The 27871-nt window shown below is 39.5% G+C and overlaps 1 protein-coding gene across 6 annotated transcripts in view; it reads right to left on the reverse strand.

Moving 5' to 3' along the window:
* Positions 1–896: 896 nt before the first annotated feature.
* SCML2 (Scm polycomb group protein like 2) overlaps positions 897–27871 on the reverse strand; it is a 56448-nt gene continuing 29473 nt past the window's right edge. For all 6 annotated transcript variants that reach the window (XM_061627231.1, XM_061627234.1, XM_061627232.1 and 3 more), the window contains exons 6-15: positions 22208–22296; positions 19038–19281; positions 16213–16466; positions 14229–14361; positions 13564–13767; positions 11437–11619; positions 8227–8340; positions 6648–6929; positions 5597–5760; positions 897–4130 (exon numbers count right to left, since the gene is read on the reverse strand). In XM_061627231.1, coding sequence (XP_061483215.1) covers positions 4005–4130; positions 5597–5760; positions 6648–6929; positions 8227–8340; positions 11437–11619; positions 13564–13767; positions 14229–14361; positions 16213–16466; positions 19038–19281; positions 22208–22296 — 1793 coding nt within the window. In that variant the 3' untranslated portion in view covers positions 897–4004. The remainder of the gene's footprint in view (positions 4131–5596; positions 5761–6647; positions 6930–8226; positions 8341–11436; positions 11620–13563; positions 13768–14228; positions 14362–16212; positions 16467–19037; positions 19282–22207; positions 22297–27871) is intronic.

Genomic DNA, 27871 nt, shown 5'->3' on the forward strand with positions numbered 1-27871 from the left:
CCAAAAAAGGAGGCCTTATAAGGAGGATTTATTTAAAAAAACATGCTACCCAACTGGAAGGGGTTTACTAGACTCCAAACCCTGTGCCTATAAGGCTTTAACTGTTAAACAATTCCAACAATGGGGGGGGGGTTAAATACCCAAGCAAAATGGTTGCTGGTGCCAAAAAGGCCTATCCAAAGTGGCCACCACAACCAAATTCCCCCCAAAATGGCCACTGCAACACGAGGCCTCTGACTTGGCCTCTGAAGAATGGGCCAGCTAGGCCCCAAAAATGGCCGCCGGGGCTAATTTCCCCCAAATGGCTGCCAAAAGGCAAACCCCAAGGCAGTACAAAAGGGGGGTGCTTATAATCCTGCCCCCCCCAGGACTACAAACTCCTGCCCCCAAACTCCAAACCACAAAGGCCTGTGAGGGTCCATCAAGATGTGCTGCCACCACAGCCGCCTGCCAAACTGAAATATCTTGCCAGAGCCACCAAATTGTTCCTCTGCGTGACCTCTCCTTCACAGCCTTGCCTGACAACAAAACGACACCCCTGCCAAGACCACCAAGGCTTCACCCAATAGGGGTCTCCTGCTCTATCACCACACAAAGTTGGAAAGAGGTCAAGAGGCGGAGGAGCAGGGCTTAAATAGCCACCCTGCCTCGCCCTAGCCCACCGCTGATAGAGCCCTCTGGGTCTGTTGGCAAGGCAGGAATCCTCATATTATTATTATTGTTTCAAACTTTTCAAAGCTAAATACATTAGATGACAGTCTAGAATTGTCATGTGTATGTTTGAAAGGCTCTAATCTAATTCAACTATCATTTAAATGAAGCACTATTAGTAGTCTGAAACTGCAAATAAGGACTTCATGCAATTACACATTTGCTTACATAAAACAGGTGCAGACATTGAATTTTTATTTTCTGTTTAATTAAAACATCCAGTTGAAAATAGAGAAATAAAAATGTATTCTGTTACGAACACATCAATATCATGCTTATAGTACAAGGTTAAATCTCGGTGTAGGTGTGTAAACAATGCAGTGCACCCCTTTGCACAATTGCCATCAAATGAACCACACTGGCAAATGTATGAGAGGGGCTAAAATCTTTTTATAAAGGTGTTTTGTATGAAATATTTCTAAACCTTCTGTAGCTTATGTAAGATTAACTGGACTATGTTTGTGATATTTTCAGATGTGATCCAGAACATACATACATACATACATACAAGGTCTTGTTTTTTCATATTCAAATCTATTTTTGAATATTGTATATAAGTGAATGGAATGAGCCGCACTTAGTAGAATATACATTAATTTTACGATGTCTTTCTTCCACTTGCTGTATTGTATTAACAGCATTCAGAATTGCCAAATTAGAGACAAAAAGTGGTCCAAATATCTTTATTTAAAAGTTCTGATAAATCTGCATTGACATTTTTCTCATGTTTAAAAAGCAGTTTAGTAATTCCTTCAGCATGTGTAAATTTTGCTTAGCTGAAAACTGCAGAAAAAAATTGATTGCATGTACTCTTCAAGATTATAGCTGCAACATATGCCAAGTTATTTGCTATCGTATTACCATACCATGCAGTAGGGCCCCGCTTTTCAGCATTCCACTAATACGGCAGCTAAAATTAGAGTAAGGCCCCACTCATACGGTGCCTGTTCCGCTTTTATGCCGTTTTTGGGGCGTCGGGTGCCATTTTATTGAAGGATTTATGCTTTTAGGCAGGAGTCTGTAACATAACCCGCCGTATGAGTGGGGCCCTACTGTATTTTTCATTTGAGATAAATTTGTAAAATATATTGTGGCCCTTATAGCTTGATTCTTAACATCTGCATGAGCGGCAACACTGTTGCAAACCCATATCTGGGCTGGTGTAATGGCTAGTACACACACTTATTAGAAACAACTCTTTTGCTGACAGAACAAATATTAATACAAGGCTGCTCATCATAAATTAAGATACATCTCCAAAGTGAACTCATTTAAATCATGTTGCAGTGATTTAAAAAACACATAAGCCTGACAACTGTTTTATGACTTTGCAGTATTTTTGCTAAACCTGAGTAAAATATTAAGTATACCAGCAAGCAAGGCATTTTCAAACGAGTAATGTGTAAAAATACTTTCTTTAACTAGAAGCTTTTGATATAAAAAAGGCAATAAGAAATATAAAATCTACCTTCTGTTTTGGACTACATCTTGTCTAGCAATACTTGTACTATTACATACAGTACATTCCATTCCCTACACAGCAAATGTACATAATTGTCCCTGATATATTGGCAGTGACAGCAAAATGTTTTACTATCAGCACTTCTTGTAGCTTATAGACACAGCACCAATGTTTATAATACACACATCCATGTGCAGTTCAACTTCTTTGTTAAAACTGTCATTTTTATATTTAAAAGAAGCTGAGGGTAAGAAAGACAAAAAATCAGAGCAAAAACAAAAAAGTCCCCACAATTTTTCCAGAAATCTTCCCAGAACAAAATGCTCAGCACAATATATATGATGAGGATTCCAAAATATTGCATAGTACAGGGAGTTCCCCTATGTGAATCCACCTATCCATTGATTGTTTCTTATCCTTCCATAAATGGAAAACAAAGCAGACAGGTGTTAGTCAATACCAAGAGGACACATTCACTTGCATCCAGCAAGGGCCATCCACATGCAGCAAAAGGTGTTTTGTGGAATAAAACCCGTGCATCTAGTACTTAAAGCTGCATATTTAGAAATCCTTGCTGGTTTACACATAACCTAACAGACAGCATGAAATCTGTTCAGAATGACAGAGGAACTGGAACTAGGCCCTTTTCATCCCCTCCTCACCTTGGCCCCCAGCCAGCAGTCTGAACACTCACCTGACCATAGTAATATGGGTGTAAAGAAAATATCAGAGTGCCAAGCAGGGTGTACACAGCCTCACACTGTGCATAACAATCTGTAAACTGAGCCCAAAATGTGTTGTCCATGTTTGTTTTGTTTTTACCAGTAAAAACTTGATCTCTACAGTTTATCATCTGTCACAGTGCAAAAGTATCCTTTTAAAATATTTTTTTTAAAAAAAATGAACACTATGTACAGTGGAAATGCATGTACCACACACACACATACAAATATACAAGTGCGTGAACATATATGTTCATGTTGAGTTCCACAAAGAGACGGAATGATTCAAAATGATAGGTGGTATGGTTCCAGTGAGCAAGCTAGAAATCTGTTTACTTGCCTGGAACTTGGCTGCTCAAATCAGCCATGAGAAAGTTATTCTCAAAAAGAAAAAAAATATATTGCCAGCTTAAACTGTGAACATACTACAAAGTTTCCCCTCATAATTTAAAACACTTTACAAAAGCTTATTTGTTTTTAAACATACAGCACACACATACAGAACAATTCATATGGCTATTCCCTTTATGGAAATCTGCGTAGCGCAATCTCATTATTGATCTCATGGAGTACCAGACATAAATATGTTAACCTAGGAGTAAAATCATTGCAGACATTAATACATTTCTCCCCATTAACACATGAATCCAGCCACCTTTGCAAAACAAAAAAATGAAAATGTTCAGATGCTGAAATTTGTATACCTTTGGAATTCAGCTGTTTTGGTTCTGAATGAAAATGCACCAGCTGAAGCTGAAAATTGAGAATACATTTGGAGTTTCCCCATGTAAATATCAATAGCACTGCCTTTCCCCTCCACCTTAATAAAGTTATAAAATACAAAAATGTAAAACTTTTCTCTTGACAACAGATTTCATATTATGGGAAGAAACTTCTGCAAACCAGTAACGGTCTATGACTGCAGAATTATTTTTAAATGGAACATTGGACACAATCTGCTGGAAACTTGTTTTCCTGAAGTGAATGGACCATCTTCTATCCATTTCAATAATGCTCAGTTAGGTGAAATTCCTGCTTGTGGCCTCCCAAGTCTTTGTGAACATGAGAGGTTGTACGATAAACATGTAACATTGTTGTGCATCAACTGCCTAGTACTTTCCTTGCTTAAGTCTCTCGATGTGGTAGCACAGCTTTAATGCAGGCCCCAGCTTCAGTCCCATGTATTTCATTATCATATCACTCCTCAGTAACAAGAGAGCCTTTCCATCAATTTCCTGTGGAAAGAACACAGTAATGATTAACTATCTGGTAAAATATGGCATCAGCATTCTAGAAAAAAATAACAAGCAGTACTAGACTTGAATGAATCAACATACACCTACATATAGTAATATAAAGATACAGTAGGATATAGAGTATGGATTATTAGCATTTGAACAGCCTTGAGCAATCATCACAAAGAGACTAAAAATTATAATCTAGGGTAGCCTTTGCCAACCTGGTGTCCTCCGGATGTTTGGAATACCCATGCTGGCTGGAGCTTATGGGAGCTGTGTAATCCAGAACATCTGGTTGAAAAAGGCCATATTAAGGTCTTTACATTCTGAAGTTTAGACCTTTTTATTGTGTCAACCATGGTTTGATAACAAACCATTGGTTCTAGATGTTGTTGGACTCCAATTCCCATCAGCTCCAGCCGGCATGGCCAATGTCAGAGATGATGGGAGTTGTGGCCTTCAGATGCTGCTGGACTACAAGTTCTCCACCACTGATTTAGACAAGTGCTTTCAATTAAGGGATTAAAATGATGGTTTCAGAACAACATTGTATATTCATGAGTTTCTTTTTCACTAAATAAATATAGACATCACTTTATAATCTCTTTCTGCTGTTGCACCCTGAGCATGTTGCACCTTTTCATTACAAGTTACTATGTCTTATTATGCACACAATCAGCATTCCAAAATTTATCTAACAGTGAAACCTGGACTACAATGTGTTATATACCAGTAAACACATCTGCATAATTTTTGCCTTAGAATTTTACAAACCAATAGTGCTGATTGTTGCATAGCTTTTGACAGCAGGCTAATGGGAAAATACTGCTATATAATATACACTTCAAAAACCAAGCCTCAGGGCTCTAAGAGAAATTAGAAAAGCAGGATTCATTCCACACATATTACACACATTTTGCAGTGACTACTTTGCATCTTTTCCACAACACTTCTACAAATTATTTCAATACATTGCAGATCTTTTCCAGTCATTCTGAACCCTCTGAGACCCAAACTGAATAAAAAGTATGCAAAACTGAGAGTCAATTTTTTTTAAAAAAAAATTTTGGGGGGAGGTGTATTATTCTTTTAAACATGTCCTACAAAAATGCTGAAGGAAATTTTGCTGATAATTTTTAACTGAACGACTGGAGGGTTACTGCCTACAAAACATGCAGAAGACTGCCACAAAATGACAAAATGATGGGCCACATTTCACAGCCTAATTTTGACTATACCTACTTTGAGATAGTAATGAGCACGTAGTAGAAAGCCCAATACAGAATACAATTCTTCACATGGTTCCAAACAAGCCTGTTATAACTTTGTTTCTTTTTAAAAGCAAAATGGTCTGTGTCGGGGCAGAGGAGAAAATCCATAATCTCTCAAAGGTTGTTCCCATGCCTACTTTCATGTAATACAATAGACTAAATGTTGTAACATAAGTAAAAGAGCCTTCTTACATGTCTTCTGAAGAGTTCTGCATGAGGTGCTAACGCCTGAGGATCAGCTTCTTTCACAAATCGCATTACTTCATCTATTGACCACGCAGAAGGGTCTTTATTGGGTATGCGGGAAGGTTCCCGTTTTAATGCACTGAGGTCGGGTCCTGTTGTAGAACTTGCAGCTTAAATATACAAAATAATGAAACTCAGGAAGGTGAAAATGTCATTGGTGTAACCAGCACTTTTTGGATGGACACACTCACAACATGTGTATGTTTCTTAGCCTTTCATTTCCATTTATAAATAGGAATAAAATGACCACATTATGATATTTCCCTGCCATTCCTTATGAGTGCCTCTCCATGTGAGCAGTATGATATCTAATCATAATCTGTAAAAGGCACTTAGTGCTTTTGATTATTGTTCATACTGTGGCTAAACATACATCTGACCACATTACAGGTTAATTCCGAAGGATAAGAGAAAAATATGACAGGGTGACTTTTTTCTATTTATAAATAATCATGTGTACTTGCTCTTAAAGCTCCTCTATACTTATTGTTCTTCAACCAGGAAAGAAAAAAGTGAAGACCAGCATTTGTGAAATGCAGCAATTAGTTCATTTTGCCAGAACTTCATAGGTTAGATAGGCTTGATTAATGCAATCTCATCATGGCATATCTAAGATATAGTAGGTTCACGAATAGAGGTGCCAACTGAAAAATAACTACCTACCAACTTTTGAGATAGCAAAAAGAGTTGTGTAAATAACCTAACGCTCTCTTGAGGAAGATAGTCACCCTACATTCTATACAAATATTTCAACAGTTAATGTCCAGTGACAGACAACCAGCCCATCCCTTCTAAACTCAGGAGAAATGAAAGAGCAACGTAAAGAATTTGTACAAGATCTTGCGAACCTGATTTGACACATTTGCTAACTTTGCAAGTTTTGACTACTTTTGTAAATCCTTGAATCTCAGTGCATTCAGAACTAAATTTTATGAATTTACATATTGTTAAGAAAAAGACAAACAAAACAAGAACCTTTTAAAAGCCTCAACTGTACCTTCAATCCTCCTCTGCATCCTATTCCTGTTGACTTCATAGTAATTGCTATTTCCAGCAGAACTTGATGATAGCCTCCGTAGGATTGGTGCTGTATTTGAGGTAGCAGTCACTGGCGGAAGAGAATCCCTATAACAGGCTGCGCTCCCTGAGGTACGATATTCAGTGGAATTCCGGCAGTTAGGGCTTAAAGGATTGACTGAATTAAGTGCAGAATCCATTGAATCCTCTGAAAATCTGTGTTCTTTGGGAGTGCCATTTTCTTCACTCGGAAGGGTTTCCGCTATATAAAATGATTTAAAACAAATAGTCTATTAGCATTAGTAAGTTATGGCAGTACTCTTGAGAAGATTTTTTTTTTTAAAGCTATGTTTGCTGGAAAAAGCACTGAGATGCTAATTTGTTTATTTATTTATTCTTACATTTATATCCCACCCTTCCTCCAAGGAGCTCAAAGTGGCATCCAAGCATGGTTCTCCCCCTCCTGATTTTATCCTCACAACAACCCTGTGAGGAAGGTTAGGCTGAGCGATAGTGACTGGCCCAAGGCCACGTAGCTCATGGCTGAGCAGGGATTCGAACGCTGGTCTCCCAGGTCCCAGTCCAACACTCTAACTGCTACATCACACAAGCATCTGTGAATGGAAATGCTCTTTCCAATCACAGACGAGAGCAAGACAGCACTTTGCCCATATGCACTGGACATCCTGGTGCTGCAACTGTGGTTTTTTGCCAGTTCTCCACTGCCCCGAGAGGCAGACATACATGCACCTCTTGCCCCATTAGATGGGAGAACTCACAGAAATTGGTGAACTACAACTATATGATAACTGGATTCTCCATAAAAAGTATGTGAACAATGAATGGCACTTTCAGAGAAAAAGGATAGTGTGGAAGCAACAGTATGTTCAGGAGTGTAGAATGGTGAAGTAAAGAAATTAAACTATGCTGGCGCTTAACCATTCATTTTTTTACTTTGTTGCCCAGAATTTTGATTACAATCAATATGCAGCTTGTTGTGGCTGTTCTAATATTGAACAATATACACAGAAGTAAACCTGCTGAAATCAATAAACTGCATAATGGCTGTGCGCATCCATACAAGCATCCAAAACTTCCTATACTGGACTACAGTGAAAAATCATTTATTGCAGCCAAAGGAGTAACTTGATGTGTTAGTTGTGTGTTCAGGTTTTCCCCTTTCCAATTCAAGCTGGGTGTTAACGCCATACATCCTGTACAAGCCCTGGTTGGATAAGAACACCAGAAGAACCCTGATAGATCAGGCCAATTGCCCATCTAGTCCAGCAACCTATTCTCACAGTGGCCAACCAGATGCCTATGGGAAGCTCGCAAGCAGGACCTGAGCACAAGAACACTTTCCCCACTTGTCATTCCCAACAACTTACTGTATCTGACAAGAGATAAAAAATAGCCATTATGCCTAGTAGCCACTGACAGCCATATCCTTCATGATGCCTTATCCTCTATGCATATGGCTTTTGAATTTATGCTCCTAGCTAGGCTGCTTAGAAATACAGGGCTTCTTTTGTTAGCAAAGATAATGAGGATATAGTTACCTTCTGAGGGGTGTGCTTCAGTTCTTGGGAGTTTAGGAGATAGGGGAGCAGTATATGGTGGCGAATCCTGAGAATACCGCTTTGTACTTCTACTGTCGGATATTTCATCTTTTGCTGAAGAACAAAATGGGGATTCACTTAAAAAAAACCTTTTAAGTCACTACATTTCCTCCATATTTGATTCCTGTAGAAGAATACACCTGGGGAACAATAGGGATTTTTCTGCATCGCGTGGATCTAAGAGTATCTTGTTCATAGATATTTCCAAGCAAAATTTATGTGGATCTTTCATTCTGGTGTAACAATTACTCCTCGGCAGAAATCATTCCAAAACACTCCCATTGGAGAAAATCATTATGATGGAGGTAGTGTCTTCCACAATGAGAAGTGCAACAGATATACATAATAAGCTAGAGGGGCTGCAGCTAATTTGCTCATTTCAGCATGCAGCAATTGACATAATAAGCAATGATTAAAATGTGCCTACTTAACCATCTGTGCATCTTTTTCATCGCCGTGGCAGATGCCAAAGTACAATTCTTCAAAAATACTAAAAGCACAGCCTTCAAATATTTCCACTTCTGAAATTTTTTGTTGTGGATACAGAAATAATAAGCCTGGTATGGTATTGTCTGACAAGAGAGTGAGCCAGGAAGTTCCACTTCCCATCCCACCTCAGCCATGAGTGCCCTCAGTGACCTTAGACTTCCAGCCACAGTTCTCTCAGCCCCATTGCTTCATGATCCATATAGGGCAGTTGAAGGGTTACTGCAATAATGTTGCAATTATGTGCTTTAAATGCTTGGCATGCATTATGTAAATGCTGCATTTGATTGTTTTTAAGAAGTACCTTTACTTTTTAAACCCTGCTGGCAAACAGAAAGCTTGCTGAAAATGTATTGTTTTCACAGAATTAAGTAGTAATGTAGATAGACAGACACAATAAAACTGTAAAATAGGGTAGAATCAACCTTGTAATCAACATGTGGCTTTCCCTGAGGAAGGAATATATTAACTATATCTAATTTCTCATGCTCCCCCAGCAATCCTATGTAGGTCTATCCAAAAGCAGAACATACAAAGAACATAGGAAGCTGCCTTATACTCATTGGTCCATCTAGGTCAGGATTGCCTACTCTGACTGGCTCTCCTGGGTTTCAAGATAGGGAGTCTTTCCCAGTCCTACCTGGAGATGTTGGGGAATGAGCCTGGGACCTTCTGCATGCAAGGCAGGTAATCTACCACTGAGCTATGACTGAGTTCAATGGGACTTACTCCCAAGTACATATGAATTACAATCATAATATATTTCTTTATGAACCAGAGGAGGGAGGGAATTACATAATCCACACCAAAAATAAGGTTATAAATTTACCTGATTGGATTTAAATTTTATTTTGACATAAATCAACTAAAACCACAAAACTAAAGGGTTGTATCCAATTTTCTGCATGCATATTTCTGCTGGCGCAACAGGACATCAATTTCTTCTTCTCCCCATGTGCCCCCCAAATCTCCAGCAGGTTCCCCTATCCTCCAGAGCCAATTCTGAGGGTCAACAGGGGAGCTGGAAGGGACAAGAGAGGGAGAGGAAGCTCTGTTATGCACATGGAAGTCTACTGCACCAGCAGAGCTGCAGTGTAGGATATGCCCTTTCCTATTCCATCTGATATGGCTAACTGAAAGCAAAATGAAAACTTAAATTAAACACACAACAGCATCTTACTTGTTTTTCTGAACTGCAGAAATTAAAAATATTTGTCTTTAAACCTTGGTTTTTCTACTCTTTGTTTACAGGATGTAAAATTAACATAATGTTAGATTTACATTTAGTAAAAACCCAAAAAAGTAAAAGAACACCAAATATGCTAACTGAAATCCTAATCAATGTAGATTTTTTTCTAATTACAAGTTTTCTGGTAAGCACACATGACTGAAATTTGCCTCCCTGTTTGAAACTCTTACCATTCCCCCCCCATCCTTTTCCAATACATTTACAACTTACGCTATAGTTCCGTATACACTGTAATGAGTAAGACCCATTTTACTCAATAGGACTTATTTTTCAGTAGATTGTGTACAGGACTGCTCTGTTAAGGACCCACATGCAACCTGAATGAAGGGCATATGTCTCTGGCTTCTCAAGTAGGAAGTCAAATTTGTTTATCATAACTGATGAGTCTTACAGTCATAGGGTGACATCCGGTTGTGGTTGTTTTCCAGCAGAATGAACTTTCACTGGCACAATGGGACAGCTTCCACTCCTGCCCCTTGCAGCCCCCAGGGTGCTCCCAAAGTCTGCATTGGAGAATGAGGGGCCTCTGAAGCAGATGTGGGGACGGGGAGAAAGCAGAGAGGATTGGGAAGTCCAGTTTTGCAAGGAAAAATCCACTCAACCGGGTATCACAATACATTTCCATATTAACTTAATAGAAACTTAGTTCTTCACAATTCTTCAGGGCTAAGATGTTAAGTTGTTGGAGAGTTATCACCAAACCATAAAGTCACTTTTCCCCACATAGTTGGAGAGAGAAAAGGACATGGTAGTTAGACCCCTTATTTCCTGAACCAATTAAAATGCATAGGGGAAAGTGTCAAGGTCTCTCAACAACTTTGTACCTCCTTCATGAGACCCATCCACTTAAGAACCTTCATTTCAATTACAGTAGGAACTTGATGATGCCTGACAGTGAATTGAGTGAGTGTCAAATTTTCAAACTGTGTATCAAAATCATTTTGCCTCCTGTAAAAGCCAATGGCCAGTATGATGCCTGACCAGCAAGTGCTGTAAAACCAGACCTGCATAAGGGACAAAGGAATATTCTACTTTTCTTTATAGGGCCTACTGAAGTACATGTCAAGATCTAGGAGTAAACTAAGACACTAAAACATATTTGCTCGTGTAATCAAGAATCATGGAGTCCTATGACATACTTCCCACCCCACCCACACTTTTCCATGTAAGACTAAGGCTGCAACCAATTGAATTTAGGGGGGCTTACTTGTAATTATGCATACATAAGATCAGACTGCAAAAGAAGAGCTACACTTTTTAAGCACAAGACATCAAAACTGCTAAGATCTTGCTAATTTAGTTTATATTTTGATTCACAAATATAAATTCTACTTTTTTTTAATACACATCATAAATTCTAAAAATGCAGGCTGGGGAAGCCAGGGAGGGAGAAATAATGTAAAGCAGAACATTACCTTGTTTGTTTCTATCGTATTCAATTGGACTATATGCACTTCCCATGTAAGGACTAAAGGGCTGGCTACTAAAAAGATTATCACACTGCAGGCTGTGGCAGAGTTTCTCCAAGAAGCGCAGGACAAACGATGCACTGTTTACAGAAGGAAGACTGATGGCATGCTTCTCCCCATCAAAAGAGGCTATTAGTAGAAAGAAGATTTCAAAACACCATTCTATTATTGCATCATAGATTGAAACACCAGTAGCTACAACAGAAGACTTCCTCCTTTGACTGAAACAAAAAGGATTAAAGGCAGGAGAACATTTTGGTGTGTTTCTGGTGCTGTCTTCGCCAAACAGCATCAAAGCCTTGAACCTTTCTTGCTATGTCAATGCAGAGAAATCAGGATTGAACTATCCTTTATTAATTTTAATAATGTTAGGACAATATAGTCTGAAATGGTTTTTTGTTTTATGGCTGTGGATTTTTCATGAAAGTAGCCTCACCCAGAGATGCTGCTCATGCACATAGTTTTAAACTATGGTTTAATAATAATGTGTGAACTGGGCCAGAGCCTCAGATACAGGTAATTGTAAGGGGAAGCTGTTAGTCCTCTCTGACCTCTTCTCACTGTGTTGTGTTTGGGGTAAAAGTAATAATCAGAGCTTTCTCTGCGTTGTATTTTCCCTCAGCCAAGTACAATAGTAAATGTTGCAAAGCTAACACTTTTTGTTTTGTTTTACATTTGGAAATGGCTGTACAATTGTTTTCTTAACTTGGAGAGACCTGATGATGAAATTTGAAAATTGCTGTACTGCTACAACTACTAAGGCAGCAATCCTAGTCTGAATTACCTGAGAGTAAGCCCCAGTGAATTCAATGGGATATCCCTACGATTGCCCTATTTAATAATATTCCTTGCATTTCATAAGATACCTTGAAACTACTTTATACGTGTTGTTTATATTCATAAATAACAAGAACTCATTAATTTACACCAACAACTGAAGTCTACTGTAACTTTTTTCATGGCAGTTCACCATTTCAGATAATTCCTGGCTCTAGCTCCCTCACCCCATAAAGTTATAAATATCCTGTGTAAAATAATGGTATCTTACAAATGAAGCAATAATGATATCTAACTGTCAAATCTCTGCTTAGACACTGAAGTTTCTCTTTATATGTGGAAACATATGCCGAAAATGGGCACTAAGATTTGTGTCCATTCACAGTACGCAAATCACAAATTATATCTTAGTGCAATATTGCTAGACATGGGGGGGGGAGAGTATGTGGGATTAATTAAAACTGCATACTATAGGTCATGGTTCTCATCTGGTATTAATATAGGAAGAATGAAGGAAGGCACGCCCTTTTTAATGTCTGAGCTATGAACTGGCATGCTAACTTGTGTCCTGAAGATTGCTTTTGCCAGGAGAAAAGTGACCAGCAGCAGTTCCTAACTTAGAACTAGAGAAATATTTTAACACTACAGCTGCTATTAGGGCAGATAGGAAATAAAAATGACACAGGGGCTTGGTACTAATTCTTCCACACTTCCAGAATATTTTCATAGGAAATAAAGAGCAGCCACAGCAGCTCAGTTAAAACACAAGTCTATTCAGTGTGAACCCTAAATAGATTAGCTAGGAACACTTCATGCAAATGAGCAAAAGCACAGGATATGTCTCTTTTTTAAAAAAAAAAAGTTAATCTAAAGTGAACATAAAGAACACCTAGTTCTACCTTATTTACCGTTGGATGCAAGGAAGAAAATGAAATGAACCATTTACGCAATCGTACTACACTAACCTCTGATCTTGATGAAGCACATAAAAACAAAAGTGAGCACACCATACCATGCTTAGAAATTAACCAAAGTTACTGGTATTGCCCATTCTTCCGCTTGACTCCATGCCCCAAACAACTCAAAAACAGCTCTTTTAAGAACAGAAATGTTATATGCTTTGCCTTATCAAATGTGCTTTACAGGCTCCTGGTTTGTTTTATTGTTTCTGCTGCTATTTTTATTTTACTGTTTTACTATGTATCTTTTACCTGATGTTTGCCTGTATCTAACTGTGACCTTCCCTGGGACTTTGCAAGAAGGAGAAATATAAAAACATTAAAATCAATAAAATACCAGTGATTATCTCTCCCGCATGATGCCCTGACTTCAGGAATCCAAAGACTGTTTTTGATTGATAGGCACAGTCTACACAGGCTTGTACAGCCTGCTGAAGCACTACATTCACGGGACCGGGTCCAAAGTGATCAGGAAGCTGCCAAACCTTCTTTTTATCGAGATGAGGCCCAGAATTTCCATGTTTGTTAACATAGACACAAACTAGAAGAAAAAAGAATGAACATGGAAATTTGTTTCTTTGGAATTTGCTACCTACAGGTACACAAGCAATGTATTCTAGATCAAATAATATTTGACAAAGTTCTCATTGAAAAGTAAAATAAGGAATCAGATCCAGTATCAGACACTTGTCCTCCTCCATAAGAACAAAGGAACCTACCTTATACAGAGTTAAACCATTGGTCCATTGTAGCTCAGTACTGTCTACACTGACTGGCAACAACTCTCCAGGATATTGAATGGGACATTTCCAGCCCTTCCTAGAGATGTTAAGGATTGACGCAGGGCCCTTCTGTGTGCAAAGCAGATGCTCTACCACTGACCTATGGCCCAGAACTCTGCTTTGACTGACTGACTTTATCCATTTAGAATTCCACAGTACATTTATGACATTCTGGAATCATCTAGCAGTGCCCCCAGAAGTCTGCTATAGATCAGTTTACCTGTTGAGATGACAGCTGTTGTTACACCAGTGATACTAGATCCATCTTTGTGTATCTGAGGGGTGCTGTTGTCCACTTTTGCAGAGGTAAGGGGAGGAGAAAATACTGGAGATTGCACTGGTAAGATTTTTTTCTGTTTAAAAAAAAGAAATTGCTTTTTTTAAAAAAAAATTTAAAAGCTCACTGCTTCTTCTGTTCAGATCGTCTGCTGAACCTCTCTTATTTCTATTAATTGTAGAATGCAGTCAGAAGAGTATCAAGACTGCAGCTGTACAACTTCCAGTCCCTACCCAATTTTCAAGGGTTCTCCAGAAGGGTCAGAATCATGATCTCAGTATAGACTAGAGACCACACAAGAGCATTCAGACGACTAGTCAGCACACAACAATTCAGCTCAAGATGGCGTCATCACATCACTGCTGTATTACAATGGTAGTTTCAAGAAGTTTCAACCAACAAACTATTGCTAGCCACATAAGTTCTGTCCCACCTGCATGTTTTTTCCCATGGATAAAAAGTTGCTAAAACTTTAGTGGATAACGATGGCAAAGGCTGATATTCTTCTTTACCACTGTCCTTGTGACCACTGACAGAAATTTATGCATCTGTCTTAATTAGTGATCCTAATCAGTGAAGCTAGCCTGCACTGAAGCAACTCTTATTAAATGGCTAGAAGGACAGATTAAACAAGAAGTTAAATTGAGGGGTATTTCTTTTGGCAGCCATATTCAGATTAACACTGAATTAATGGCTCAGGACAAACAGTTGTTACTATCATTTATTAGTAGTAGTAGTAGTCATAATTTATGTATCACCTTTTATGCCAGTCTCAGGGTGCTCTACAATCATACAATTTTAAAAGCAAAACTCAGTCTAAAAACAATACAAAAAACAACAATAAAAGATAGGTTTTAATACAATACAAATAAATACCCAAGGCAGAGGCCTAATTTTTTTTTTACCCAGCTGGAAAAGCTTGTTAAAAGAAAAACATCTTCAGTTGTTTCCAGAAATACAGATAGGTAAGCGGCATTCAGAGGGGGTTTACCATTGCCTCCTTCTAAGGCTGAGAGGCAGTGACTGGCCCAAGGTCACCCAGTGAGCTTCGTGGCTGTGTGGGGATTCAAACCCTGGTCTCCCAGGTCGTAGTCCAACACTTTAACCACTAAACCACACTGGCTCTCTAACAGGTATAGCGGTCAACACAACAGCAGCAGCCACACTAAAAGCCCTGCTCCACATTGTTGCAGTGAGGGCTTCTGATATTTTAGGGACTTTAGAGATTCTCCTGCAGTGCGTAGTATTATTTATTTATTATACTTATTAGTCACTTTTTCACAAAACGGACTCAAAGCAACTCACAGAAATAAACATTAAAAACAAGTATAAAAGCAAGAGTAAAAAACAATCTAAAATGCTCACAAAAAACTTGTATAAAAGGGCAGATAAGAACATAAGTAAAGCTCTGAATCAGACCAGTGGCCAATCCAATCCAGCTTCCTGTCCTCACGGAGGCCAACCAGATGCCTATAGGAAGCTCGCAAGCAGGACCTGAGCACAAGAGCACTCTGCCGTCCTGGAGTTTTAAGAAGCAGCCTATGTCCGACAGTAACTCAACACACCCCAGTAAAAAATAAAAGTGGAGTAAAAGGCCTATTAGGCACAAAAGGGATAAGATGGTCTCTCATATAACCTGGCACCCAAACTGTATGTGTGAGTGTTAGACAGGGAGAAAATCAGCACATCTAAAAATAAATATATTTACCTTTGCCTCCAAGTACACTAAAAAATAATGTATTATTTGCAATTGCAGGCACTTTGACAAGGATCCTATGCTCTTTACAATGCTTAGTAAATTAAAATATTTTTTTAAAAAAACTGCAGTAACACTTTAAAAAGCAAATAGTACAAAGTATAAAGTAACCTAGGGAAACATAAAAAAGTCTCCTGCAGTTAAATGTGAGGGGTACATAAATACTCTAACCTTCCTTCCTGGCTTCAAGCCCTCTTTCCTTTTTTTGAGATTCTCTTTTTGAGATGTGTTTTTGTTCACAGGGTTATTCTTGGGAGACCTGCCTTTCGTTGGGACTGAAGATGGTGTTGGTGGATTTCCCCGACCAGGTTTCCTGCCCCTTGATATAGAATGAGGAGCAGGAGCAGATTTCTGAGGAGACTGCATTGAGCGCCGGGTCACTTTGCAAGGTGATATTTGGGTTTTTGTATTCTTTGTACTAGAAACTGAGAAGAAAGTTAAAAATACATTTATCAGAATCGGAAAGCACACACTTCAAGTAGTAGTATTCTAAAGCATTCAATTACATTATAGAATATACTAACAATGAAATAATTCAAGCAGTTGAGAGTTGAAACTAGGATTCAGAACATTTTAACCAGATAGGAAAACAGTAGCTTTACTAGCAGCTTGATGTACAGAAATACGCAAGTGGGTAATGTTTATCTTTATGCTAAGAAAAGCTGTTTCTGCAAATCAAGCTACTGCTGGACAGTGCTACTTTTCTTCTACACGTTCAAAAGTAATCAACCACTTTTATTAAAGTACTTTTGAAGAATCAGGCATTTTATCAGAAAGTGTTATAAAAAGTACATTTATGTTCTATGTATTTTGACGTTCATAAAATATTCACTGATGCAAAAACTGAAATATAAATGTTATCATACAGATTTCATTACACAAACACAAATTTCAGCATGCAAACACTACAAACACAGTGCAAAACAGTAGTTATGTGAAATAAACTTGTTCCTTAAAAATATGTACTCACTGGTGAATAAATCAACTTCAAAATCCTGTAAGTGAAAGTAGTTATCACAGGCCAATTCAAAACCAGTTAATCTCTCAAAACACACAACTCTTCTGGGAGCAGGGCAAACATTATTTACTATTCTATAAAAGGCATTTATTTCTAATATTTCTGGTTACTTGTAATAGTAAAAATTGCTAAAAAGATTGTAAAAATATGTTTGGGTGGCAATCCAAGGCTGCTTGTACTGAAACATCAATGGATTAACGTGCAGCAAAAATCCCAGAGGACAACAGACTTCACAAATACAAAGAAAACAACCTTCAGTGCCACAGGTTGTAAAAGAGCAGGTACACGCTTTTACATACAGAAACTTTCTCCTCTTTGGGATAAATGATGGATAGCACTTGCTGAACAAAGACTGCAAATGCAGTAATAGTCAGTCCTTGCTGGAATGCTATATAAAAACAATTTTCTTTAAACAAGTTTCCTACCTTTAGACTCCAGAGATGCAGATATCATTTACATTAGCTATTTAGAAGGTTCAGACTCAATCTCATGGGGTTGTTTTTAAGACTGAAAAAGCAAATCTGCAACAAAGCCCACGCTGCCCAGACAGCAGACACTGAAATTTTGCACCAGCAAATCAGGATGCAGCAATTTGCATTTGTTGGTTTAAGAGGAAGAGAAAGGAGGAGGCAACCCCAGTGGAGTGGAGGCTGCTAAAGCAATTCACATATTGTCTGCAAACTCTATTGACAGTGACCATCAGTCACCTGCTCATACTTCCTTCACCCCTGACTTCAGGAGAAGATCAAAGGTTAGATGGGGTCAGAGAATCTGGAAAGAAGTGAAAGGACAAGCAAAGAAATCTAGCTGGCAGCCCACTGCATCTGTGGCAAAGTTATCTCAACTGAGCTACAGAAACCAACAACCTTAAAACCATTTGGTAGTCTCAATAGGATTTGTTTTAAAATATGAGGATATTAAAAAGGGAAGATTAGCAGTGTCTCTTTGTAATTAATATATAGTGTGTAGTTGTAAGGGCTGGAAAGCACTTTTGCTCTTTCCAGGGCATTGCTTTGCATCACAATGACTTGATTCCACAAACAAAACAAAGCATTCTGTTTCTTGCTGAGCTAGCAAAACAATTAAGACATCAAGCTTCTTGCGGGCAGTCTATTTATGCAGCAGCCCCTGCTTAAACCTGTGATCCTAAGCAACAACTTTAATGAAAGTCTTTTGAAACAGAACAGTATTATACTAAACTGAGCTACAACACAAAAATACAATCTTTGCACTGAAAAGCAGAGATGAAACAAGAAACAGTGGCAGCAAAAGACGTTAACATTCCTCCCTGCATTCGGAGTACTGATAGCTTATATAGCTTTTAGTAGCACAGATAATTCTTAACCACAAACACATAACAGCAATTAGGATGCTTCAACTGCTTCCACAAGTATCTCCATTATATCCTTGTTTTCAGATGATCTCAAGTTATTGGTGCCACAATATGTATTAAACATTCTGTGCAGATTGATGAAAATAATTGTGTTCAGGACTAGAAAAACACTGTTACGTCATTTGGGGATGGGGGATGCTCAAGAGTTTACAACTTCTCCACATCTGTCCATATATTTTAGGATCCACAAGATCCAATATAGCAGCCTTTTTCAACCAGTGTGCCTCCAGATGTTGTTGGACCACAACTCCTATCAGCCTCAGCCAGCATTGCCAATGGTCAGGAAAGATGGGAGTTGTGGTCCAACAACATCTGGAGGCACACTGGTTGGGAAAGGCTGTAATATAGTCAAACTCACCTATTACCAAATAGTCAGATTTTCCATACAAGACAATAATCTTTTGAACGGGGAGGGGGGGTAGATTTAGGTAGAATGCCTTAGATTCCTTTCTATTCAGATTTTTGTGGTAACATTAAATTATGATGGGAAAGATACTAGAACAAAAATTACTTCTCTGTCAGTTAAAGCAAAGTAAGACCAGCTTTGACCTGAACTGTGAAATTTAACAAATAATTTTTTCTTACCACTATTCCCTGGTGGTTGTAGAGCATCTCCTGTTAAGTCACACCATCCAACTGGAAAGATATCCCGAGAATCATATTTACACCAATAGTCAAATGCCCCTCGCCAGCCGTCAAAGGTAATAAAAACTTCATCTCCTTTAACATTCCCAATGGTTGCAGGACATATTAAATAAGGGTTTTTTCTGTCTATCGCTTCTAGCTTCATTCCTACTTTAAAACAGTTTGGAGAAGGCTTTGTAGGTTCCTACCAAAATAAGAAGAGCCAAACATGTATGTACCATCTGGAAGGAAATGAGTTTTATATAAACCTTGCTGCCCAAAAGGACTCATGCACCAAAAGATACACTAGATTGGACAAAATATGTTTCCTATATTCTTATGGCCCAGATCTCCTCTGTGGGAGAAAATTCATGCCTTAAAGCTAAATGGTAGGTTTTATTAATGGTAAAATGAGTAAAAAAATTAAAAACAAATGCAACAGATAGAAATTAGACATTTTTATTATTATTTCTTTGCAATATCTCTATTACCACTCACCAACTGTTTGAAATATTTTTAGAATTTAAAGATGCATATTTCTTCCCTTAATTACTGATAGCAACGTAATGTTTCTAACCTGTTGTTAAAGACCCCCCCACCAAAATACAGTGCTGATAAAATAGTTTCAAGCATCAAACATCAGTGTCATAGAGGCCATGAATTGACCATCTTCAAGACTATGCCTAAAGCATGTTTGTAAACTAGCAGAAGACTCTCTTATAAAGCCATTCAAACTTGCATAATGTGTCTTCAATGCATGCTCAAATGATGAATTGCTACCATGATGGGAGTTTTGTTCTCAACTCTTCCTTACTTTTTTGATTTATTACATTGGTTTTCAAGTTTGGTGGGGAGGAGCTAACATTTTCACATTAAGCTGTTTTGTATACAGCGTTAGTAATAAGTACATAGCTCGATTTACAAAGTTTTCAATATAGTTAAAAGGACGGATAACTTTACTTCTAAAAATAACTTTTGTTGTTGTTCCTTACATAATTTAGGCACGTTGTTATTATGTTTTCACCTTGCAGATCAAGCCAATTGCTTTTCCACATAGAAGGACAGGCAAGTACTATTACAATTTGTGGACAATTAATAGAGTATATTATGCATCAAGAGAGAAGAAAGGAGTAATAAAGTTGAGACTGTTACAAAGGATGGAGGGTGCATTGTTTGTAATGCAATGGCATCTTAGTATATTGTCCCACAGTATGGACAGGAAGACATTTTTCCTTTTGACTACTGTTCTTTCACATGATCTCCCACTTGAAATTTTCCCTCTCTGCTGTCCCTATGTTCCCCCCCAGCACTCTGCTTTCTCTATAAAATGGAAGAATCTCTGAACACATGCAACCCTATTCTTACAACAGTAATGAATGCTGTATCCCAGAGGCTATAGATGCTCCCTCTATTTCTCACTGCAACAACCCCCCCACACACACACATTTTGGGGATGTTAGCACTATATTGGCTCCGTTATAGCACAAGGGACAAAGACTCTTATATAGCAATAATATTTTATTCAAAATTCATAACTGGCAATTTTGTCCATGGAGTAACAGACGAATTTCCCTTAAAAATAGGATAAGCTACAATTTAAAAAATAACATATTGCTGAGAGGTAGTTCTAGAAGTCATATAATAATTTTTTTACTCATTCTCAGTGAACTTTATGTCTTACAAAAGGACATTCCTTACATGTAATGAATTACACCTTACAGGCATTAAAATGTGCTCTGGAATGTCATTTGTGTACGGTCTACACAAAAGTAATTCTAGCAAGAAGGAGAGGGCACTGGTTTTTTTTAAAGAAAAAACCTATAGATATTCGCTGTATCTGAAAACCTTGCATACATTTCCAATAATCGATTGTTTCCCTGTTTTTTTCTGATCTTCCTCACTGCATGCATGGCAGAATCAGATTGCCATATGGCACCTGTGGCCCATGGGGTGTATACACCCCTCCCAGAATCTCTCATTCCTTCTCTTATCTCACCCAGCACATATCAATCCAGCTGCAACTGCTGCAAAGAGAGAAAGAGGCCAGCAGGCACATAGTGAGACCCAACCACAGAGCATGGCAGCTAGAGCATCCTTCAGGAAGTTGCTCTAGCTACCATCATCTGTGGACAAGATTCCAAATTCCCAGCCTCCAGCAATCGGGAGAACATTTCAGACATTGCTGCTGCAAGGAGAATAACAGAAAGTAAGAGGCAGTGAGCTTGCAGGCCCAACAACGGAGCACAGCAGCTAAAGTGTCCTTTTAAAGGATGTAGCCTCCATGCTCCATGATTGAGCCTCAAAGGAAAGGAAGGGAAGATCAAGAAGTGATGTGGCAGGACGAGGGGTGTAGAGAAAGAAGAGAATAGGATGTATGTGTATGAATGGATGGGGTTGTGGGAACAAGAGGAAGAAAGTGTGGGGTAATGCTGATCTTAAAAGAAAAAGATTGTGGGGTGTATAGAGTGGTTCTGGCCCTGTCCACCGCCAGCATGAGGCCCCCACAAGGGAATACAGGCCTCAACAGAAAAAGTCAACCTCTGCCATAAGGGAATTAACATTTGTCTGGATTGTAATATGCAGTTTTCACATGAATAGGATCATCACATGCAATGATATACATAATTTAATATATTAACTTGACCTTTGTGGAAAGTCAAACAGACACAACATGAGTATAGTACTGTTAAAACCAACAAGATTTGTCTTGAACTCATAACATATACACTAGGCTAAAGGCATTCTTTAAATGCAAGCACAGGTGAAAAAGGGTGCACATCCATTTGGATTACAGTAGGGCCCCGCTTTATGGCGTTCCGCTTTACGGCGCTTCGTTCATGCGGCGGTTTTCAATTAGGGAAAGGCCCCGCTCTTACAGCACTTGTTCTGCTAATACAGCGGGTTTTTTCCATCACGTGCCATTTTGACGTCATTTTTGCACGACGCGGCCCATTATAGTCTATGGGGCCCCGCTTTACGGCGGGGGCCTGGTCCCTAACCCGGCATATTAGGGGGGCCCTACTGTACAGGATTCTTTCCTGCCCTGTCCTTTTAAACAACTTTCTTGCCTTTTCGGTGTGAAAAGAATAGTATAGCGCACCTCAACAAGCAACTGCCACTCAGTTTCTTACCTTCTTAAAGAATGCAGCAGGTGCCATTTCAGCACCATTTAGTGTTCTTAGGAGAAACATTGGCCAAGAAGAGGCATTCATCTGGAACCCTAAATTGACAACAATAGGTTAGATGTAGCTGTCCATAACAGATTTACAAAAATATGCCTTTTAAAAAACAGAGAGCCTTCATAAGTGGTATTATCACAGGATACATTTTAATTATAAGCAGAGGATAAGCATGGTAGCATCCTGCCGAGTCACTTTACACTAGAAGCCTCAACCAACACTAAGCTAAGCATCTGGTGTAACACGTAAGAATACACTACATTTCAAGTTAAGTGGAAAGGGAGCATTTTGACTCGTATTTTATTATGAGAGGAATAAGATTTCTGGGACCAGATAGCTCAGTATCACTTGAGAAAGATCAGTTTTGTATATACCTAGCAGGAGGCAATTATACACACAATTAGCTCCAAGCTTAGTCTACAAACAACATGCTGTAAAATTGCCAATTGCAATGTTTCAAAAGGGTATTTAGCTATGCAACAGCCTTTGGACACTGGAATTCTGCTTATCTTCAGAAAACAAAGAAGGACAAAGCACAACAGAACATCTTTTATCAAGGGTTCACTTGTCTGGCTCCAGAAAAGGTATGTATCAGTTTACTGCAGAAGCAAGCTAGCTGCAAAAAAAATCTGGTAAACGCTATTGTAGAATTTTTAAAAAAGAGACTTTCATTCATTGGTGAGGCAAAAATACCCGTTTCAAGCATTTTTATTTCCAAACAATTACGTTCTGTCTCATTGTAGGCAAGGGGTGGGGGACCTCAGGTCTGGGGGCCAAATACAAGCCTCCTGGCCTCTCTAGCCAGCCCTCAGAACTCTTCCCAGCCCACACCCCACACTGGCCCTGCTCACATCCTCCTGGAGTGTGTTTGCCTGGCTGCAATGTGTCCTTGGACTCCGATAATGACTCTCACTTGTCTGGATGGACGATGAAGAGGTGTGTGTGAGTGTGTGTAGAAACAAGCCTACCATACAAAAGGTAATTGACATTTGTTGCTCCACCCACCACTTATATATATATAGTTTTGAAAGCAACAAACAGAATTTCACCCAAGCTTGCTCTAGATCCCTATAAGGATTCAGTTAATCACCTAAAAATATATGCACGTAATTGTGATTAACAAAACAGAGGTTACAGCCTGTTGGACTTTTCTATTACAGCTATAGAGATGCCAACAGATCCAACAGCACTAACTAAAAGGGACAACTTTTGGATATACTCTCTGGACACATTGGCACCACATGGCCTGAACCTGGAGGACAGTACCACCACTACTTAGCTTCTGCAAATGAAGCCCTTCTGAGTATTCCATCCTCAAAGCTGTATAACTGCCACCTTGGTAACAGCATTTGTATGGTAGCAGCTGATGAATGCAGAAGCCTTAGCAACCCTGGTGATTAGTATCTATCTTGGATTCATCTTAGGAAACGCATTTCATTGTCCTCGTTTCTTCACATCACAAAAATCTTGAGATACATATTTACATATGGGGAACTGATGCTAATGAATTATTATTTTCATTACTCACACATAACCATCAATAGGCATGGTATTTCACAGGGCATAGGAGGATAGGTCCCTAACCAGCAGGCTTACACCCTACAATTAAACACAGAAGTCAATAGAGGTAGGAAGGGGAAGGGATAAATGGAAGAATATGCATTACTTCAGTTACACATAGTGAGAACAGTCGTAGGCTACGCAAGGGGTCCAGGGAGCTGTGCCAAAGACTTCACAGGACATGGGTGATTTAAGGAAGTGAGAAAAAAGGCATCACACAGGCTTTTCTGGGAGGCAGTTCCAAGCATAAAAGGGTGGCAACAGAGAGAAAGTTCTTTAAAGTCATACGTCTAATTGTAGGGCTGGGCAAGAAGAGAGACAAGGGGGGGCAATGCCACTGAAGAACTTGAAGCATAGTGAACTGACATTTCCTATGGCAATGCCAAGAATTCATTGTTCACTGCTATTATTCTCTAGAGATCTGAACCCAACTCACCCAGGCTCATGTCTGATCTAACCACTGGCCTGAAATAGGAATTCTAGGATTTGTACTTCTAAATGCTTTGAGCCAACCATTCAGGATATGACTGCTGTTATTTCTCACCAGTTTTCTCCACTGATCCTTTTTCCTTCTGCCTTTTACAGGGTATTATATAGAGCCTTGTTGGACTACAGCAGTGGGGAAAGGGGTGGTGTGTGAGGCAAAGTCCCTAAAGCTTGTGTAGGTGTGGTCTACAGGAGAGAACAACTGATTTGGGAAATTATGAAGGGGGTTGAGAAGCTCTGCATAGGTCAACAGCATGGAAGGTGGAGGATCATCAAGGCACCAGACCACCAGGCTGATCTGTACTGACATCTAGTTACAAACAAGTACACAGATCTGGAATAGCAAAGCGAGAGTCGGTAAGAAACAAGGAGTAATAGGAAGAAAAATGCTGTATACTAATGTTCACGTGACATTTGTAGGGAATCATGAGTGGGGAACTGGTCCTGTTTTGGCATAAATAATATCAGCAAGGCAATTTAGCCTACTTATACAAGAGTGGCTGTATACTATAGCCAGCGTGGATTTTTCAGATTCCGCAATGTTAAATTGAAAATACCCCCATGCCATTCTGATGCTTCCCATAAGCTCATTTCAAAACAAAACCTTACAAAATGTATAGTCCTGAACTCAGAAACACTTGTTTAACAACCCTCTAATTTTCACGGCGATATACAAAACAGTCAGAGAGAATCGAGAGTTCAAAGTCTAAAAAGAGGGGGGGAAACCAGAGCCCTTTCGGACTTTTTTCTCTCAGAATTCTCAAAATTTGTTGAAATTCATTAAAAATCAGCCATGTTCACAGAGTACCTGTAATCCTAATACTGACCCTGCCCCATACTCTGACCTTCATCCTCTGTAGTTTAAAAGTTAAAAAAATGCCTGGCTGATTTTTAATTAATTTAAGACATTTTGGCTGGAACCCTGATAATGTTGGGCATGCTCAGTAAGAACCAACTATCAGTGTTCTAAAAGTCAGACTCACAGCTGCTGGGCTTGGCTAATCAGGGGGCCACACCCACACCAGACTTTAATTTCACTTGAGACAGTCATGGCTTCCCTCAGAGAATCCTGGGAAGTGTAGTTTGTGAAGCGTGCTGAGAGGAGACTCCTATTTTACTGACAGAGCTCCAGTGGCCAGACTGGTTTAACAGTCAGCCACTCTAATTGAAGGTCTATGAAGGGAACAGGGCGTCTCCTAGCAACTCTCAGCACCCTTCACTAACTACACTTCCCAGGATTCTTTGAGAGAAGCCATGACTGTTCAAAGTGAAATAAAAGCCTGGTGTGGATGTGGCCAGGGACAGCTTTGGTTTAAATTTGGGTGGGAGGCTACATGTGCCTGCTGTAGAATAAAAAGGTGAGGGAAATGCTGAAAAGCAATGATATTGTTCACAGTGTTTTCCTTTTGGAAAGGAAAGGGTTTTCCCCTCTGCCCAGTGCCCACCCACCCAATCTCCTCCCCTCCCCTCCCTGCCCCTCCCCCAGGTCAGTGTTGGACTACAACCTGGGAGACCAGGGTTTGAATGCCCAAACAGCCATGAAGCTCGCTAGGTGACCTTGGTCCAATCACTGCCTCTCAGCCTCAGAGGAAGACAATGGTAAAACCACCTCTGAATATTGGTTAAAATGAAAACCCTATTCAAAGGGTTGCCATAACTCCGGTCGACTCTTGCCCCTTCCCTCCCCCTTCCTTTGCCCCTCCCCATCCCTTTCCAATCCCCTCCTCCCCCTCCCCTTCCTCCTGCCCATGGTCAGTTTTACCTATCTTGAGCATGATTGCATGGAAGTAAATACCATTGAACTCTATAAGCATGCAAATGATCAAACCTGCCCTCCCCCTCCCTCTGCCCCCCTCCAATACACTTCCTCCTCTTCCTCCTCCCCCTCGGTCAGTTTTTCCTATCCTAACCATGACTGCATAGGAGTAAATCCCATTGAATTCAATAAGCATGCAAATGATCAGACCTGCTTTCCCCCTCCTTCCCCTCTCCTCTCCCTTCCTCCTCCCACCTCTTCCTTCTTCCTTCTCACCTGCCCACACCAGCCCTCCCTCCCTCCCCCCCGGTCAGTTTTGCCTATCCTAAGCATGATTGCATGGGAGTAAATCAATAAACTCAATAAACATGCAAATGATCAAAGCTGTCCTTCTCCTCCCCTCCTCCGCCTGCCTGCTCCCATCCCAGTCCTCCACTCTGCCTTTCCTCCCCTCCCTCCTCCTCTTCCTCCTCCTCCCCTCCCCATCCCCTCTGGTCAGTTTCACCTATCCTAAGCATGATTGCAGGGGAGTAAATCCGGCTGAACTCAATAAGCATGCAAATGATCAGTCCATTCTCAGCAAACTTGCACAGGATCCCATTTCTTACCTCCCAGATTAAAAAGCAGGGAAATTCACTACTGGCAAAAAACCTTGCAGTTTAAGAACGTACCTATAGCTCACAGATATTTCTATCAAACTTTAAAAAGCAGGAAAATTGGGCAGCTATAGTGAATGCACCAGGGGAGCAGGAGACCTGACCTCCTCTCTGAGATATTGTACTGCCCTACAAATTGGTCAAAATGCAAACACAATTTGGGTTGGTCTTTCACAGTCCAATCCACTTGCTGTGTAGCTTGGAAGAATTTGGTAACTTGTGCCTCTGAGCATCATTTTCTTTTGTTTCTATTTCTGTGAATATGTGAAGTACAGCAACACTTTGCAAAATTTACACTAAAAAAACTCCAAACATAATTGTGGAATAATGGCACTGACGTCTGCAGAATAGTCTCCAGTGGACCTCAGGAGTGTCTCAATTTGCACAAGATAAAACAGTGGGAGATGAAATATGTTCTAGCAAAATTCTAGGTGTGCTCTATGTTTTTATTTGACCATGCCCACTTTGCCTTAAATAAAGTGGTTGAAACATAGCAGGCTAAAAACATGCATGCTCTTTTTTCCAACAACTAGTCATTGCTGAAGTAGCAATATATTGTAATCAGTCTGATTTTACATCAAACTGCAGTTTCAGATTCAACTTTTAATGCACCCAAAATAGAAATGGAACATAACGTCCAGTTTGAAATACAAAAGGCTGTCTTCACCATCATATGACATTGACCAATAAAAAGGCTTTGAAATAAATAAAAATAAATTTGACACAGATTTCTAAGATGAATAATGGGGGAAATAAACTTTTCTAGTTTAGATTCTCTGTGGAAACATTAGTAACACAGGAAAGAAGCAAAGTAAGAACACCAACAAACACAAAAATATAATTATCTTTGGAGATGGCAGGTGTTGCCACCACTCACCATATGCTCAGAGGCACATGTTACCAAATTCTTGCAAGCTACACAAGAAGTGGATTGAACTGTGAAAGATGAACCCAAATTGTGTTTGCATTTTGACCAATTTGTAGGGTAGTACAATATCTCAGAGAGGAGGTCAGGTCTCCTGCTCCCCTAGTGCATTCACTATAGCTGCCCAATTTCCCTGCTTTTTAAAATTTGATAGAAATATCTGTGGGCTATAGGTACGTTCTTAAACCACAAGGGTTTTTTTTTGCCTATTAGTGAATTCCATATCTGGTCTA

Source organism: Rhineura floridana, chromosome 5 (genome assembly GCF_030035675.1).
Source record: "Rhineura floridana isolate rRhiFlo1 chromosome 5, rRhiFlo1.hap2, whole genome shotgun sequence".
NCBI classification, from domain to species: Eukaryota; Metazoa; Chordata; class Lepidosauria; order Squamata; family Rhineuridae; genus Rhineura; species Rhineura floridana.